Consider the following 17,571-nt stretch of genomic DNA (forward strand, 5'->3'; position numbering starts at 1 on the left):
AAACACTTGACTAAATGAATGACTTCTCCGGCTACAACTGCCATGTATCCAGGCTCTTTCATTAATCGAAATGCGAATTCATCGGGTGCTTGGACGGCTATTGACAAAACATTAGTTAGTACTTGTCTCTCTAATTCACATTTATGTTTCAATAAGTCATAATACATTTGATTGATTTGATTTTTGAAATGTCGCTCTACGTATACTAATTTAGAATTCACACATGTAAATATGTCTAGATTCTCGATTAGTAAATCTATCTTTGATAAAAATACTTTCTCATTTAATTCTTCTAATACGAATAACTTAGGATGTTTGGTACGAATTAGATTATGGCCACATATTTTTATTTCCCCGATGCTTGTTAAAGCGAATGTTATATCTTGGATTTCTAACATATATGTGATGTGATCTGATTTGTATTCTTTTGTTTTATTAGCATACCCCTCATATAAAATGGTATAATTCCGTCCTCCACAATTGTCTTCCGGTATTGGTTCCCAAAAGTCATATCCTTCTAGGACCGTCTCTACACTGAGTGTCTGTTAGTTAGCAACTTGTGCCAGATCTTAATTGTATTTTGTTGGAATTTAAATTGACTGTTGCATAATAATCAGATAGATATATCTCTACGAACCCTTGTACTAGTACATCATTCCAATGTCCGTAAGGATCAGAATACGAGAACTTCTATGTCACAATCTCCTAATTCTAATAGTGATATAGTTGTTAAATTCACAGTCGAATCCTGTTAACCGATGCCCTAAGTTTAGTTTGATTGTCCAGGTCATCAGATTGATAAGAATTATTGTCTTTTTATTAGATGCTACCTGAAACACAAAACAAAAATGTTCCTTGTTCTCCCCTCATCTCGATTGAGTAGGACGCGTGTGTCTGAATTTGTTTGTTTGTGATGTTTAATATATTTTCTTGTTGTGTATTTATTTCCTTATACTGGTGCGAGAGAAGATTAGATTCGAATATTGATGGAGGTCGACGACTTATATAAAATCGATCGAATATATCTTCGATAGGAACTTCAACTTCTCCTGTACGAGTTCCCACGTGTGACAGAAACTCTGTCATATTACCTCTGACTCCTGCTTTAATGCTTTCAAAACATAAAATTGCTATAACTATACCGGATAATAGTCCGATTATTATTATTATAGTTAAAATGATGATAAATGCTTTATTTCTGAATTCTTCTCGAAATTCTCTTGGTAGATCCAGATTACAGACTCTTGACTTTAATTCCCAGAAGGAGTGAGCGACGGTCCAATCAGTTTCCATGGTTTTATTAATTTTGTTTATTTTTAATTCGGCTATCATATCTGCAATTGAAACGTTTCCCCCTATCTCCAAATTTATTTGAGGGAATATCAGTGTTTGCATGTGTTTATGGGTGTTAATATCGGAAGATAATTGATATTTTTCCGCATTGACCTTGCATCCTTGTTTTATTGTTAGAACTCCGGTTGCGTTGATCTTTAATTGTTCTTAGCGTTTTTTGCAATAAATTTGTAATTCTATCAGTTCATAGAGGGAATATATCCATCCTTGGTTATTTTTGATGTTAACTCAGAAGGGTAAATTCATGTCTATATACTGAATATCGCTTTTACTGTAGTCAATGTCATAAGGGTGATACAATAAGGTAAATTCGCAACTTTTATTCTCAATTTCTGATCGAATAGATTGATCTGGTTGGCATAACTTTTTCCAAATGCGTCGATACACTTCTCATATTGTTTTTCCGATAAAGCATAGCTAGCCTTCTGTGAAACTTCCTACAATGATGATCAAGGTTTTACATATAGAGTGGCTACGTTTCCGTCAATAAGTTTCTTTGGAATAGGTAATGATTTTACTTTATATATCACATAAAAATCGTCTGAGATCAACGGAAATGTCATACTGATTAACAACCTATCGTTGATTCTTCCATATTTTATCTTTGATATTACTCCCAATAAGTCAATATGTTCCAAATTTTCGGCAAGAGGAATTCTATACGGATGATTAAGTTGTTCTGTGTGCTTGATGACGTCAATTAGGTCATCATAGCTTAAAAGCCCAGGATATATTTGATTATTAGTGAGCCCTCGTATAGTCTCTAATGCACCGTTGAATAATTCAATATATAAATTAAAATAAATAGTCATTATTCCTATTGATCTGTCGATTGTGGACGTACTATTACTTAGACCCTTGAGTTTTTTAAATGACTTCATTTCTTGATCCACTATTTCTAACAAATCTCGATTGTCCAACTCTCATTTTCTTTCTGTGTATCCGTCGATACTACTGCAAATAACATGCATCTTGCTGTCAGGAAGGGATACGAAGTTACTTTCATTAACTTTCTTTTCTAAAATATTCTTGTTATATTCTGACTCTATCTCTGTGTCGTATCTTCAATTTATTAGTGTCGAATAAATCTTCATATAAATTGAGATAAATTATATATGTCCACTCATCTCTAATAAAATTTAATTCCGTCAATTATTCAAAATACAATCCTGCATTATACTCTATTTCTTCTGAAGTGACCATAGGTAGTGCTTCCTGACCTGGGATGATACCGCTCCAGATCAGTATAAGGAAATAGTATATTGTATCCATTGTCCGTACTGAAAAGGGTAAATCCCTTTTTTAGTGTGCTGTATAATAGTGTGTATCTGTTTATTTCCCTTTTCCTTTCTTATTGATCTTAATTATACTATTGCTACAATGATTAAAATTAGTAAGCATTAGTTAAGCTGTATGCATTTATGTTAAGTTCTTATGAGGATGCTACTTTTGTGCACGTTAAGATGATGGAAATTCATAGTAAAGCTCGCGAGTTGATTTCGCGAATTTGACTATCGGCACGATTATTTCGTTTGGACTCAAATTTTGTTTAATTGAAAGTATCCTACTCAATTATACATTCTTCCCTTAAGAATTGTATAACATCTTCGTTTGCTACTACAATGGAGCTCCTTACATGTCCCACAAAGGTAGCTTTTCGAAATTGGATCTCGCCCATTGTAATTTGAAAGTTGGCTTGCAGTTCTTTTTTATAAGGTTTTCTCGTGTTGTTAATGTTTTTACGGAACTCTTCCAATTGGCCTTTGACGGTTTGTTCGTAAATGGTTCTGCATCTTGGTCCAATAAGAAAACTGTATATATTTCGCCCTGTTTTCGCTTGGGTTTCTTGTAATCGCAATTGTTCTAAAATCGCTCGACAATTGTGATATCATTCTCGCAAGGTTTGATGATTATTGATAAAGACGTTATCATTAACGTTTATTTCTTTTCTTAAATGTTCTAGTAAGGCTATTCTTCGTACCAAAGTTTTCCTTCCGATAAAACAATTTTGCGTAGTTAATAATGGTTCTCCTGGAGAATCCTACAACGGAACTCCTATTCCCCACATTAAAACTAGCATTTCTTCATCATTATCATTGGCTGTTAATTTGACCATTGAGTTCTTACTGTTTTTATCCCTTTTGAGGGTTGCCCCATATTGTAGGAGAGTTACGATTGCAAAAATGTTTTTGATGCGTAGAGCTAAATACAAACTACTTTCACCATCACTAGTCACTGGAGGATCGATACGTGCTCCTCGTTCAATTAGATGTTTTACTAAATGATTATGTCCGGCTGTAATAGCGATCTGCAATTGTGAGCGACCATCTTGTGTAGGGACTTCAATTTTGTAACCTAGTTCCAGGAGTTGTTGAATAACAGGTACTTTATATCCTTGTCTAATAGCTTCGTGAAGAAAATTCATTGATCTTTCCGTGTTTTGATTCGTATGTAGTATTTTTATATTTTGTATGTCTCCTAATTTTACAGCGGTTTAAAATGCTTTTAATGGATTGCGAGGCCTAAAGTCGTTCGCCCATAATATAGGTACAATTTGAGCGGCCTTACTTTCCATGGCGACAAGGAAGGGGCATAGATTACATTTTGGTTTTACCCCTGCGTCGAGAAGAGTTTGTAGTATTTTTTCATCTCTCATTGTTATGGATTGATTGGAAAGGTCCACCCCTTTCTTCGTGATTAGTGAGCTATTAATACCCCTTTTCAAAATAAATTTCACAGCTCAAGCATTTCTTTATTTGACTGCTTGAAATATTATCGTTTCTCCCGCAACATTACTATCATTCCATCGACTTTCATAGCTGGCCGTCAAATGTAGAAAAACTGTTAGTATCTTTCCCGAGAGTCGCTCAAATATTTTACATACTCGTTGATAAGTTATTTCTATATCGGATTGCCATAATAAAGCGTTTAATTCCAATACCTGAGAAGGTGCTTGTCCACTCAACAATCTTACATATTTACATATTTATCAACAAAGTCTTCGTATTTGTTTCGATCCGCTTTTACTCGATTAACTGGTTTGTATGAACGACTGATTCTGGTGAGAATTTTGTCTCTTTGAAAGAGCTTATTCTTCCTGGTTTGATAATTGGGAATTTTTTCTGGATAGACTAGCTTCTTAGTTGTCTCCATGGCTCGTCCTTGTTTGTTTGCTGTAGTAAATAAACGTAGTTTCGTCAGTGATTCGATCTGTTTAGCCGCTTTTCGGATTGTGATTCTTAATCTATGTTTTATTAAAATATTATTATTGATTCTACAATACATTCAATTAAATATTCTAGTCGATACATAAATATTATGAAACTTGCTCAAGGATTGGTGTAGGAATGATTTCAAACGTGACTTCGTCTAGGAATTGCTCTTTTTCCTCCCACTTGGTCCTCCTTTCTTTAATTAAGTTTAAGGCTAGTTCGATAGTTATTGAGCAATATATAGGAAATAAGGCGATACATCCCTTTTTTCTTGCCTTCTAAAAATGGTAGATCGACTAATTGATAGAAATTTTCCGAAGATTTTCCATTAGGTCTCTGTAGGTGATATTTTTCATGAATTTTGTTTGACTTAAGCTTTTCCATTCTGCTTTTGATTCTAAAAAGATTCGATACAACTCTGGATGATAAACTTTTAAGGCTTGAATATCGTCCGGGTTCACGAATCTCTTTACGGAAACCTCTCTAGCTAAACAATAGACTATAAATTGAGAGGTTAATCCTGGTAGATGTCGATCAGTTATGTAACGCATGTAACCTTGACGAGGATAAAACTCGGCTCCATATCTTAACAACAAATTCATTTTATCATAATTATTTATTCTGTATATGTGATTAAAAGAGCATTTTGACCTTTTCCATCGGTCACGTTTATATTATTGATTTCTTTTGACAACATTATTTCTAAAGTCTTGATTGATCCGGATTATACAGCCAAATGTATCAAATTCGTGCCTTCCCAGCAACAATGTTTTAGTAGTCTCGGTTTGTATAGATAGTCCAGAGAATATTCGATGAGCTTGATTTTATCCATTAAAATGCACTGATAAATTATCATAGCCATTTCCGTTGGTAACATTGTTGGGGCTAAACTCTTAATCAATCTAAGAGTTTCTCTTTGGTCTCCGTAGAGGATAGACATCATTATCATTTATTGTTTAAGTTTTCGTAATAAAATTTTGATTAATGTATTGGCAATTTATTAGTACTAACATATACGTTAGTACTAATAAATTACCAATAAATTATAATATATATATATATATATATATATATATATATATATATATATATATATATATATATATAGAGTCGATGCTAGATGTATGACGAATTCAAATGGTAGGCGACGCGTTCTATTATTAGACTAGGGATTCGATTATCAGTGATGCCCTGGAGCTTTTTCTCGTGTCCTGTCCACTTTGCTCGCTTTCGTAATAATCTTATTAATATTTTTTAAATATTTATTTCATAAATAGGAAATTTCTGATAGATTTTATCTCCTTTAAGGCGAAGCAATAATCGTCGTTTTGACAAACAGAGTAATGTCGTTGTAGATTTCTCGAATAAATCGGCGTAAGATATTCGTCGAGTCCAATAAGGTTTTGCATTCTTTGCCATTCTTGACAGGCTTCTATGTAATTATTATAATGTTCAGGGTAGACGTTTTCAAGGGTGCGGATGTCTTCACTATTTACGACTCGCCCTTCTTCCGTATCTCTCGCTAATAAAGGAAGAAAAAATGATATTGCTAACCTTGGTATTTTATCGGAGTATACATAGCGTAATAATTCTCCTAAAAGATATAGTATTGCTCCAGCGTCAGCTAAAGTTCTCACCTTTATATAATTATTATTCCAATATGCTATTCTTAACGCAGTGTTTCCGGTGCAATCTCTTTTATTAACATCGATTTTACTTTTTTCTAATAATAATTTTATACTCCCGTTGGTCCCAAATTCGGCGGCTATGTGTAATAAGCCGTCTCCGCTTCTTGTTGGTATTTCTACATCTGCTCCTTCATCGAGAAGAAATTCTAGTATATGATCATTCTCTTGTAGTATAGCTGTCTTTATAGCATACCTTCCATCACGAGAGCAAGAATTTACAGGTATACCTTTATCCAATAACAATTTTACATTTTCCAGAGAATCTATATAGCAGCTCGCAGTTCTTTCCAATAACCAATGTTGAGAACTAATTGGCATTTCCAATTTCTTAGCATGCTTAATGAGTAACTCGAAGATCTCTGTGGGTCTGTTGGCAGCTTGTCACACGTGATTAAATTTTTAGAGCGAAGCTCTTTTACGGAGGTTCTGCGGCTGGAGCGAACTGGGAAATTTTAAGACGCTCGTCACTAGACACTTTGAGAGAGGGGGAAGTCGAGCAGAGCTGGATACCGTAGCGCGTAAGAAACGGAGAGAGAGAGAGAGAGAGAGAGAGAAAGAGTAGGGAGGGAAAGGGGCGGGGCTAGCGTCAGAGTGGGATACAGCAGCACGCGCTCTCTCTCTCTCTCTCTCTCTCTCTCTCTCTCTCGTTCTTTCTCTTTCTTAGCAAGAACGATATAGATATAGTAGCACGCGCGGTCTCGGCTTGGCGTCGGTTACGATTCTGATGCGCAGAGTATTGTTTACGGAATCTGCGCAGTTCTTGGTCTCTCTCTCTCTCTCTCTCTCTCTCTCTCTCTCTCTCTCTCTCTCGCGCATATTCGCATATACGCGTTTTCTTCAGTTTCATATTGTCTGCTACATAAAAGCAACAAGTGTAAATAGTAAAATACACAGTTAAATAATGGATCTCACTAGTTCAGCCACCGACGATGAAAAAATTATTCCAAAAAAAGTTTTAGTTCTATCAGAAAATTATGAACCAACCAATGCTGCGTAAGTACACGAATTATACTAACTAACGATATTACAGGTTATGTTTTTGTATTTTATATGTATACATATACATATACGTATTACTTAAATACACAGGTTATGTTTTCGTATACTTATATGCATACATATAAGTATTTAAATACACAGGTTATGCTTTCGTATTTTATATGCATACATATAATTATAACTTAAATATTGGTTATTTCTTTTCGTATTTTTTTCGTATTTTCTTCGTATTTTATATAAATACATAAACGTCATTCAAACGCCGAGAGTCGCGCGAAACAAGATCAACGACATCTCGAATGTGTATAAATACATAAACGTATAACTTGAATATATTGTACATATATATACTGTTGTGACCGAGCTCAAACGTTGCACGATTCGAACGCCGAGAATTGCGCGCAACGAGATCAACGACATCGCGAAGTATTATTTATGTTTGTCTCATTCTAAAAGCTATTCAGACCAGTTGTGTTTACGTTTGATTAAAGAGTCTGAGTTTAAGTGTGCTTTTCTATAAATACGTGTTCTCACCTGTGTGACATGGTTGGTCTCTGCTCGCGCGTTATATTGGGAATGAGCTTTGCCAAGCTTCAGGCTGGCGCACAGGAACCACACATGCTGCAAGTATTCGTCGGATCGACGATTTGGACCAGCTCCGGCTAACTCAGCTTCTCCGTTTTGACGGACCGCGGAGAGTGGCTGGGTCCTTCTAGCTTGGCTCTATCGCGGGAGGATAAGTTTGGAAGCGGGGCATTATGCAAATGAAATAACGCTTTGTTTACAATGATACTGCCGAGCTGGTTCCGCTCGGTCTGAATTTATTTACTCGACCCAGGAGCTATACAATCTTCCGACCGTCGCGCGGTTCGGGCTGTTCGTCCGAGTCTTTCGCCCGCGCCTATGTCTTCGGTGTCGTGTTGCGTTCGGCGTAGCCGCATCCGACAACATTTCCGCATGACGCGACTCTAATCTAGCTATCACACTTCTGCGGGCGGAACGCGCTTCGTGCGTTGCGGCATTTACGGGCGCGAGAGAGAGAGAGTGAGAGAGCAACAGCCGCATATTGCGCCGACACTTACATTGTCGGATTCGGCGTCCGCTGTCGCGCCGCTGTCTTCCCGCTTGGGCGATGTGCAGTCCGGTTGATGTTGATCCGGTTCTTCTCGCCCGCTTCTTCTCGCCCTTGGTCGCCCGTTGGCCCTGTAGGTCGTCACTCGGGCTGGGATGGCCCGAGGGTGCCCTGGTGCTATGCGGCTCGCTCAGCTAGCTGCTCGCCTCGTGCAGAGCGTCAGGCTCGTGCGCTCGCCGTCGAGTCCCAAAATCGAGAGAGCGTCGGCTCATCCTTCTCGCTTCGCTATCTCTCCGTGTCCCCTCTTTCGGGGCTTTCGGCGCTCTCTTTTTCTCTCTCTCTTTCTTTCTCTCGCTCGGCTATTGTGTGTCGCGGTCGGACTAGCGTTCTCGTATCGCGCTGTCCTTCTCACTCTCGCGTGGGCTCCTGCCGCTGTAGTACGGTGTGACCGCGTGTGTGTGTGCGTGTGCGTATGAGCGCTCGCGATGGGTGCGCCTGTGTGTGCTAGTCGCGAGTCGCTGTGACGTGCGCATATGCACTGTTACACCTGAACCCAATCATAACATTTTCGAGGAGCGTCCGGGTTTTTATGATAAAATGTTCAGAGCTCGGTCAAAACAATACATTTAACTATTATACAACTATTTTAAACTAAATATTTTACAGTACATCTGAAAAGAAAAAACGATCAAGAAAACGCAGAAATAAAAGGTATCTCGATAAAAAAAAAAAATAATGAGAGTGAACAAGATAAAATTAGGCAGCGTAATCGACAAAATGCTAAAGCTTATCGAGACAGATGTAAAATACAGAAAACTTCATTATCTGAACAAAATTCTAATGAAGAAAGCAGACAAGAACATTCTTCAACAATTACACAGACAAATGTTTCATCAAAGTAATATATTCTTTAGACGTCGTCTATATCTACTTTATTTTCACTATTTCGCAATTGTATTTAATATTTTAAAACATTTTCTACATTTAGAAAAGAAAGAAATAATAAAATCAATAAAATCAAAAATCAATCCACTGTACATAACAAAAGTACTCAACAATTACAATTAAGAAAAGAAAGAAATAAAAGATATCAAGATAAAATAAAACAAAAAACTTTAGCCAACGTAATACCATATACACCTGCAATGGAGACACAAAGTCTACAACATTTATTATCTCAACAGAATTTGAATAAAAACCATACCGACTCTACAACAGTTGCGAACACAAATAATTTGTCAATGTAACCTTTAATACGCAGTATACATTATTAATATTATTTCAACTGCTTCTAAATAATTTTTGTCATTTATCAATAACGATTTCAACAGATGATCATTATGAAATGTTTCAATCTAAGTTTGTAAAACATAATCATAAGGCTATTATGTAAAAATTACTGTATTTACATGTATATTATTTTTTGTATTGCTGTATAAGTTCCACGTGGAACTTGGGTAAGCTAAATAAAAAAAAAAAAAAAAATCCAATGAAAATTTACAATTATACAGAACGCTTTTCAAGTATGTCAGAGTATTGCTTATTGAAGAAGTGAGTATGATTAGTGCACAACTCTTGTCGAAAATCGATTTACGTTTAAAGCAAATTACCGGAAATCATGACACTACATTTGGCGGAATTAATGTTATATTAATTGGAGATCTGCCACCAGTAAATGCAAAACCAATATATAAGCCCATCCCAACACGTATGGTTGGACCTTCTCTGATGTGCACGAAAGAAAGCTGCTCAGTTAGTTGTACAAGAGAAACTTTCAAATGCTGCTGTACCAATTGAATTACGAACAGCTAATATTCAACTAACAAGAGATAAAAAAAGTTACTAACAAACATACGCACTTTCCTGTCATTGCGGCTTGTGCTATGACCATACACAAGTCACAAGGTGGAACGTTCGATGAAATCGTGTATCAATATGAAAAAACACACTTGCGGGATATGGTTTATGTTGCATTATTACGGGTAACAACAATTGAAGGTTTATTTATTACGACAGCTGCAGATGATCCAACAAAATTTAAATTCTACCACAACCGACAGCAAAGTATATCAGCTTTATCTTTGATACAAGGATTTCAAAGACTGGCGTTAAACACTTTGGAAACAAAGGCCACCGTCATTAACAAATTGATAAGTAATAAAACAGTTGCATTATACACCCTTAATTGCCAAATTTTCGTTTATTAATAATTCCAAATTTTTAATTTTAACGCATTATTCGTATTTGTATAATTAGAGATGTTCCAGAAAATTGTTGTTTTTAATTTTTCCGTTGTTGTTGTTGATTTTTGTTGGTTTTATTTGTTTAGTTTTGCTATTAATTATTATTATTGTTAATTAGACCCAATTTTCTTCTTTTCTTTTACAATTGCGTTATAACGGATATATATTTTATCCGATAAAATTTTCAATTAAACTTATTAGTCCGTTAATTTGTTTATTATTGGTTTGGTCTATGTGTGCTCGTAGTACTACTTGAAGTCCCTTCTTTGAATGGAGAGTGGTTTCTCTCTGTTTTCCATCCTTCTAATTCCACTTCTCTTAACGTCTGGAAAATTTCTTTTTCTCGACATGGCGTGAGTGTATTTTGTTTTCTATGTCGGTTTTGTTTTATATCAGTCGGTTAACATCCTTCGAACGGTTCGGTTCTTTCAATGTTTGGAGTCTGTTCATCACAGTCAATTTTTATAATATAATTGTGCGATATTTGTTCTTGGTCATTTATAAAATAATGTTTACGCGTGTTATGCTAGCGTCCAATAATTCGATCTGAGTGAAATAATTTAATTTAGTGAAAAATATAGTGATTTGCTCGCAATCGACGTGTGAAGTAAAGACCATGACTTCACGTGAATCCCAGTGTCCTTACAATTTTTGCATCGAATCCAGAACGAAGGAACTCTTTCCGACTTACGAGAAGGAATTGGTAAGTTTCTTAAATTTTTAATTATATAAATAAAGAACATTTTTTGTTTTTTGCAACATGTGGTTTTCCTTATATCTTAAATTTCCTTCTTCCTTTTCTTAGATTTCGTCCAGGATTCCTTGTATATCAGGTAAGCAACCCACTCGGTGTCATCGGCCTTGTCCAGGAATTGATATGCTTTGTGTGGTATGTCACCAAACCCAATCGGAGGCAACTAGAGTGAGAGTTCATCCCACTCATTCAGGAAATAGGGTGGGCAGTGCTACTATTTTTTTTATTTCATATTTCGTAATATATATATATATTTTTTTGTTTCAGTATTCTTATCCTATATGTGTGCTGTCGGATGGTTGCTCTCCTATCGGCTTGGTACCAAATATTTGGGTTTCATGCCATATACCCTGTATCGACTGCCCAAATAAAAGACACGGAAAGTGTGATATTTGTGGTTTAGCTTTGGATCAGACCTTTGAGAAAATCAGATGAGAGAATTATGGCGTAAGTTAATTTTAGAATTTTTGTTATCCTTTGTTTTGATGAAATTCTTGTTTTATTAATTTTTAATTATTTTCTTTTGTTTGTTTCAGCGCTGGATTCCACGTTTTAAGTTTGTAGAGCAGCCATACTTCTTCCGAGATAATCTCGTACAATGGCGCCGTAGACAATTGGCCTCGGGTTCTTTCGTTGCTGCCAGATGGGGTGGATCTCGCCTGCATCGTCGCCCAATTTATTTGCGTGATGATACCCTTGATTTGATGTGAAAAGGAAAAATTTTGTTCTCTGTCCGTACGCTTTATGGTTTTAATATATATATATATATATATATTAGAGCACTTGTGCCTTGTAATTCAATTTCACTATACTCCAATTACAGCTCCACAATAAAAAAAATTGTAAGTCCCAAAAACTTGACCACGGTACTTATATGTTTTTGGGATCGCTGAATCCGAATCCAGGGTCATTTTAACCCCATCAGATCTTAGTCAAGGTCAAATAGGGGTTAAATTATCAAAATACATTAAGAAAAGACTAAACCATGGTATCTTGGGGTTTTTGGGGTCGCTGAATGCGAATCCGGGGTCAGTTTAACCCCATCAGAACTTTCTAAAGGTTAGTTGAAGGTTAAATTATCGAAATACATGAAAAATACACTAAAACCATGGTATCTTGGGATTTTTTCGGGCGCTGAATCCGAATCCGGGCTTATTACAACCCTATCAGGTCATGGTCAAGGTTAGTTGAAGGTCAAATCATAAAGATTCATAAAAAGTAAAATCAAACCATGACATTTAGGAGTTTTTGGGGTCGCTGAATCAGAATCCAAGGTCAGTATAGTCCCATAAGGTTATATTTATGGTCAGTTCAAGGTTACTTCAAGGTCATGGACGTAAAGAGAGTGAAAAAAATAGTTATAAACTGAAACAATGCAAAAGGTAATGTAAACCGTAAAGCAAAGAACAATATATATGCAAGTACAATCGTATCCTTTAAAACTATATCATAGTTTGCTGCTCCTTCATTTACTTTAAATTTGTTAGAAGTATATGCAATTCACTAAAATACCCGTAAAAATATTAAGCCTATTACTCTTTTTTATGGTAACGAACTATTTTATTGTCAAATGATCTACGAAGTGGATTACGCTTCCGCTTCTCCGATGTTGATGGTAGATCTCTTTTTAACGACCAACAGTAATCCGCTAACATATTTACGTCCCATCTTACTTGGTACCTGCGCTCCATTTCCTTGATATCTTGGTGAAATCTCTCTCCCTGCTCTTCGCTGTAATCGCCTAGGTTTTCTAGAAACTCGTCAACATGCGAATATAAAAAGTGTAATTTTAGATTCATTAGGCAGTCTTGATTTTTGTAACTATTTACTAAATTTAAAACTATTTGTTCGTAATTTGGGCTCTTATGATTTCCAAGAAAATTTTTAATTACGTCCTCTAAACATAACCATGCTTCTCTCTCTGTATGATTCATTTTTGTAACAAAAATTTCATCATTTATCATCTTACGAATCTGAGGGCCATCGAAAATTCCTTCATTTACTTTAGCATCACTTAATTTGGGAAACTGATTTCGCAGGTACTTAAAGCAGCTACCATCTTTGTCTAAAGATTGTACCCATTGTTTCATAAGTCCCAATTTAATGCGCAGAGGTGGTATAAGATTTTTTGATGAATCAACAAGTGGCTTTTTTTTTATATTCTTTTTCTAAGGGGCCAGACAATCTTTATGTAATGATTCTTTCTATCCCTACTATCCCATTCACATAAATAGCAAGGATATAAGTATTTTTATGATTTTAAGATCCCCACATATTTGCCATTTATGATCATTGTATTTTATTCGGTCTAATATTACTTTCATGTTACAGTACTCTGCATTCAGTATTACCGAATATCCTATGGGAATGGCTGCATAAACATTTGTATTGTGTAACAGAACGGCTTATAAACTTCTCGTCGACGAATCGATGAACAATCTCCACTCGTTGGGGTTGTAACATCCATGTTTAAAGCAATTCATCAACCCAACTATATCTTTGCAGTAAACTAAGGAAAATTATTCATCTTTAGCGAAATAATCACGATATTTCTTATCTCTGTCTCAGTAGTAAGAAATTTGAATTTTTCCAGCTTCATTAGTATTTTCTTTTAGCCATGAAGCCAAGTACTCCGCCCCATCCTTTGGTAGGCCCAAATCGCGTATGAGATCATTCACTTTTTCTTGTGTAAGTGGACCTTTCTCCTTCTTAGCATTATAGGGGATGTATTCCTCGTCACTTGTATCACTTGTACTAGCAACGTCATTATCTTCATCAGGCGATTTTTCTTCTTCCGCAATAACATCTCCTTCCTCCATTTCTTCTTCTATCATTTCATCTTTATCATGTTTTTCTAAATTTTCCTCAAGATCCATACTTCCACTTACGTACGTACCCAGGGATCTTCTCTTTTATCAATTGACGATTTATATATATAGGTTTCGTGACACTTTCAACGTTAGCGTAATTAATGTGCGACTTGATTTTACTATTAACTCCATGCAAATTCGTATTACAAAAATAACAGTCTTCTTTCCTTAAAGGTTCCTTCCATATCGTAGGCACTTTAATTTTTACTTCAGTTTTACCATTTTTGCCTTTCTGTAGCATTTTCCTACATATTCCGCATATGATTTTAGGAACCCAATCGAATTCGTCAATTTTCATGTCTAAGTCAAACATGTTCTTGTACTGCTCTTTAATATTTTGATTGATTTTTCTTCTATTTTTTGGGGTCTCATACTTGCCACAAATGTAACAAAAAATATCCCGTTTTGCTATAAGGCATTCTTGGTGACCAGACCTCAAGTGATAAATTCTGGTAGTATTATACTCTTCGAAAGCCAGGTTTCCCACAAACAAAGAGCTATGGTCGCTCGATGACGACGCCTGCGGGCCCGCTTGCTCACCATGACCAGCCGCCGATACTGGGGTTCTGAATCCCTGCATCATAATTTTTTGCTGTTTGTCTGCCATGACGGCTCTAAAGCCTTCACCCAGGGGTTTAGCCGACCGAAAAAAAGAATCGGTTGTTTCCCACCGTCACCACGTGGAGGTACCCTGGGGGCAAACAAACAGCATATTCATTCGTATCAAGAAGGAAATACAAGTGATAGAAGTGAGATGAAGATTACTGTAACATGACTTTGGAAACCATTTGGGAAAGAAAACCTTAACACAAACCCAAAATAGTCAACATCAATCGTCTTGGGACTTACACTGAGAGAGACACCCGATAATGAAGACTGCCTAATGAATCTAAAATTACACTTTTTATATTCGCATGTTGATGAGTTTCTAGAAAACCTAGGTGATTACAGCGAAGAGCAGGGAGAGAGATTTCACCAAGATATCAAGGAAATGGAGCGCAGGTACCAAGGAAGATGGGACGTAAATATGTTAGCGGATTACTGTTGGTCGTTAAAAAGAGATCTGCCATCAACATCGGAGAAGCGGAAGCGTAATCCACTTCGTAGATCATTAGATCATGAAGGAGCAGCAAACTATGACATAGTTTTAAAGGATACGATTGTACTTGCATATATATTGTTCTTTGCTTTACGGTTTACATTACCTTTTGCATTGTTTCAGTTTATAACTATTTTTTTCACTCTCTTTACTTCCATGACCTTGAACTAACCTTGAACTGGCCATAAATATAACCTTATGGGACTATACTGACCCTGGATTCGGATTCAGCGACCCCAAAAACCCCTAAATGTCATGGTTTGATTTTACTTTTTATGAATCTTTATGATTTGACCTTCAACTGACCTTGACCATGACCTGATAGGGTTGTAATAAGCCCGGATTCGGATTCAGCGCCCGAAAAAATCCCAAGATACCATGGTTTTAGTGTATTTTTCATGTATTTCGATAATTTGACCTTCAACTGACCTTGAGAAAGTTCTAATGGGGTTAAACTGACCCCGGATTCGCATTCAGCGTTGTTTGTATTCCAATTCGATTGCGGAGAACGATTATTATTTAATTGTATGCAACATTTTAAACAGTTCATTGCGACATGACCAGCTTCATTGCAAAAATTGTACGTTACCTCTGAGGTGGCTTCTATAACGATTACTCTCCAAGTTTCTTTTGGTTTTTGTCGCGCTTCTCCCCTTCTCAAGTTTTCGTCACTCTCTCCCGTGTACGCAAAGTCCCTCTCGAGTTCGATTGCCTTCTTATGAGCTTTCTCTAGTGTTTTCATATACCCATTCTAGTTTGTATCTCCCATCTAAGTCCTCGAATAAAAAATCTGATACAATCTTTTTCTAATTCCTCGTTAAAATTATTTTTATCCGTTGCTCTCCCTTCGCGCACCGTGGCTTTCTTGATTTCTTTTTCGATTTCTCGAAGGCGATTCGAGTAAATGACTAAACTTTCTGTTGGACTCTATTTGATTTTAGCTAGTTCTCCTGAAACTTCGTGGTACGTCTTTGATTATCCGAAATTACTCTCAAAGAATTGGATGATTTCATCAACAGTTTTGAATTTTTGCCCCCTTGCGCACGCTAACGCATCGCCAAAAAGACGCATTCGAATAAGACGCGCACAGTCTTCTTCGTTTCCTTCAAGGAGAATATCTCGCGCTTCTGTGCAACCGTCGACAAACTGCGTTACTGATATGTTTGATCCATTGAAACGGGGAATTAAATTGAGCGTGTCTTTTAAAGAGATTCTTTTTATTTGCGTTGCCATTGTTTTATTATTACTCTCAATTTCACTTTTACTATTTTCTTCGTTTATAGTTTCGTCAAATTTTAGATGCGTCTTTGAGACAATTATTTGTAAAGGGTTTATTATATTTCTGGTTGGCGTAGAAAACTGTTCGTTATTCTCCATGCAGTCGCGAGTGTTGTTAGGACTATCTTTAAATGCAGTGATTTCTCAAAAATTCGAGATCCGTCGGCAGACGTAGTCGTATACGCTAGAAAATTGTTCTCCCTTTCTAAGTTTTTCAACTAATTCGTCAACGTTTTCCAGACTTTGAAAATAGTCGTCTAAAACTTCCTTTTTCACACAGGGACTCAAATGAATTTTCAAGTGATTCACAAATTTATTGCGTAATTCTTCTGCTTCTCGCGCGACTTCTTCTGCCGATTCTGCTAGGAACTGTCTCGATAGTAATTCTATTTGTTTGTTCGCTTGTATTACTTCAAATTTCTTGCGATTGGGTATTAGTTTCCGTCGTATTAATAATAGTCGCGTTTTCGGCGGTTGAGTTTATCGAGGAGCTTGATAAATTCTGTATATTCTCTAAGTTAAGGGATTCAGACAAATTTAAGTTAGTTAGCAATTTGGTCGATAGATTTTTCTCTGATTCGGCTGATTTTAATTCGTGAGCGGCGTCACTCAGCTCTGTACGAGTAGGATCTCGCTTTCCGAGAGTGGGGTTTGAGAAAGGGAGCGTGGCTTCTAGAGATGCGTTCGCTTGGGCCGCTGCGGAAATCAAAAAATTTTCTTAATTTAGGCTACTGGGTTTTAATAATGATTCTCTTAATCGAATCGGTTTTATGGGTACTTGCTTAACTGGAACGCTGGTGTTAATTGTTTAATAATACTGTCTTCTTCGTCGTCCGTAACTTTATTTTCTCTATAAGCGCCAAATAAATTTTTGTTAAAACTCTGAACTCTATCGTGAATTGACTTTCTAGCTTTTGGTTTAGCAAAAAGAGCTTCTACGTGATACTTCGATAAACTCTTTTCTAATCTTTTATAACTTTGGCTTGCTTTTCTTTCTAACGCT

At 36.3% G+C, this 17,571-nt stretch overlaps 1 protein-coding gene across 1 annotated transcript; it reads right to left on the reverse strand.

Annotated features, from left to right (window-relative positions):
• Positions 1-3,394: 3,394 nt before the first annotated feature.
• Positions 3,395-3,778, reverse strand: LOC103317111. Its single transcript, XM_008213861.1, has one exon. The coding sequence runs from the start codon at positions 3,776-3,778 to the stop codon at positions 3,395-3,397; it is 384 nt and encodes a 127-aa protein (XP_008212083.1).
• Between the last annotated feature and the right edge of the window lie 13,793 nt (positions 3,779-17,571).

The sequence above is a fragment of the Nasonia vitripennis genome (genome assembly GCF_009193385.2).
Source record: "Nasonia vitripennis strain AsymCx chromosome 1 unlocalized genomic scaffold, Nvit_psr_1.1 chr1_random0005, whole genome shotgun sequence".
Taxonomy (NCBI): Eukaryota; Metazoa; Arthropoda; class Insecta; order Hymenoptera; family Pteromalidae; genus Nasonia; species Nasonia vitripennis.

Excerpts from the sequence above, each read along its gene's own strand:
- LOC103317111 (XM_008213861.1), bottom strand. The coding sequence starts at position 3,778 with ATGAATTTTCTTCACGAAGCTATTAGACAAGGATATAAAGTACCTGTT.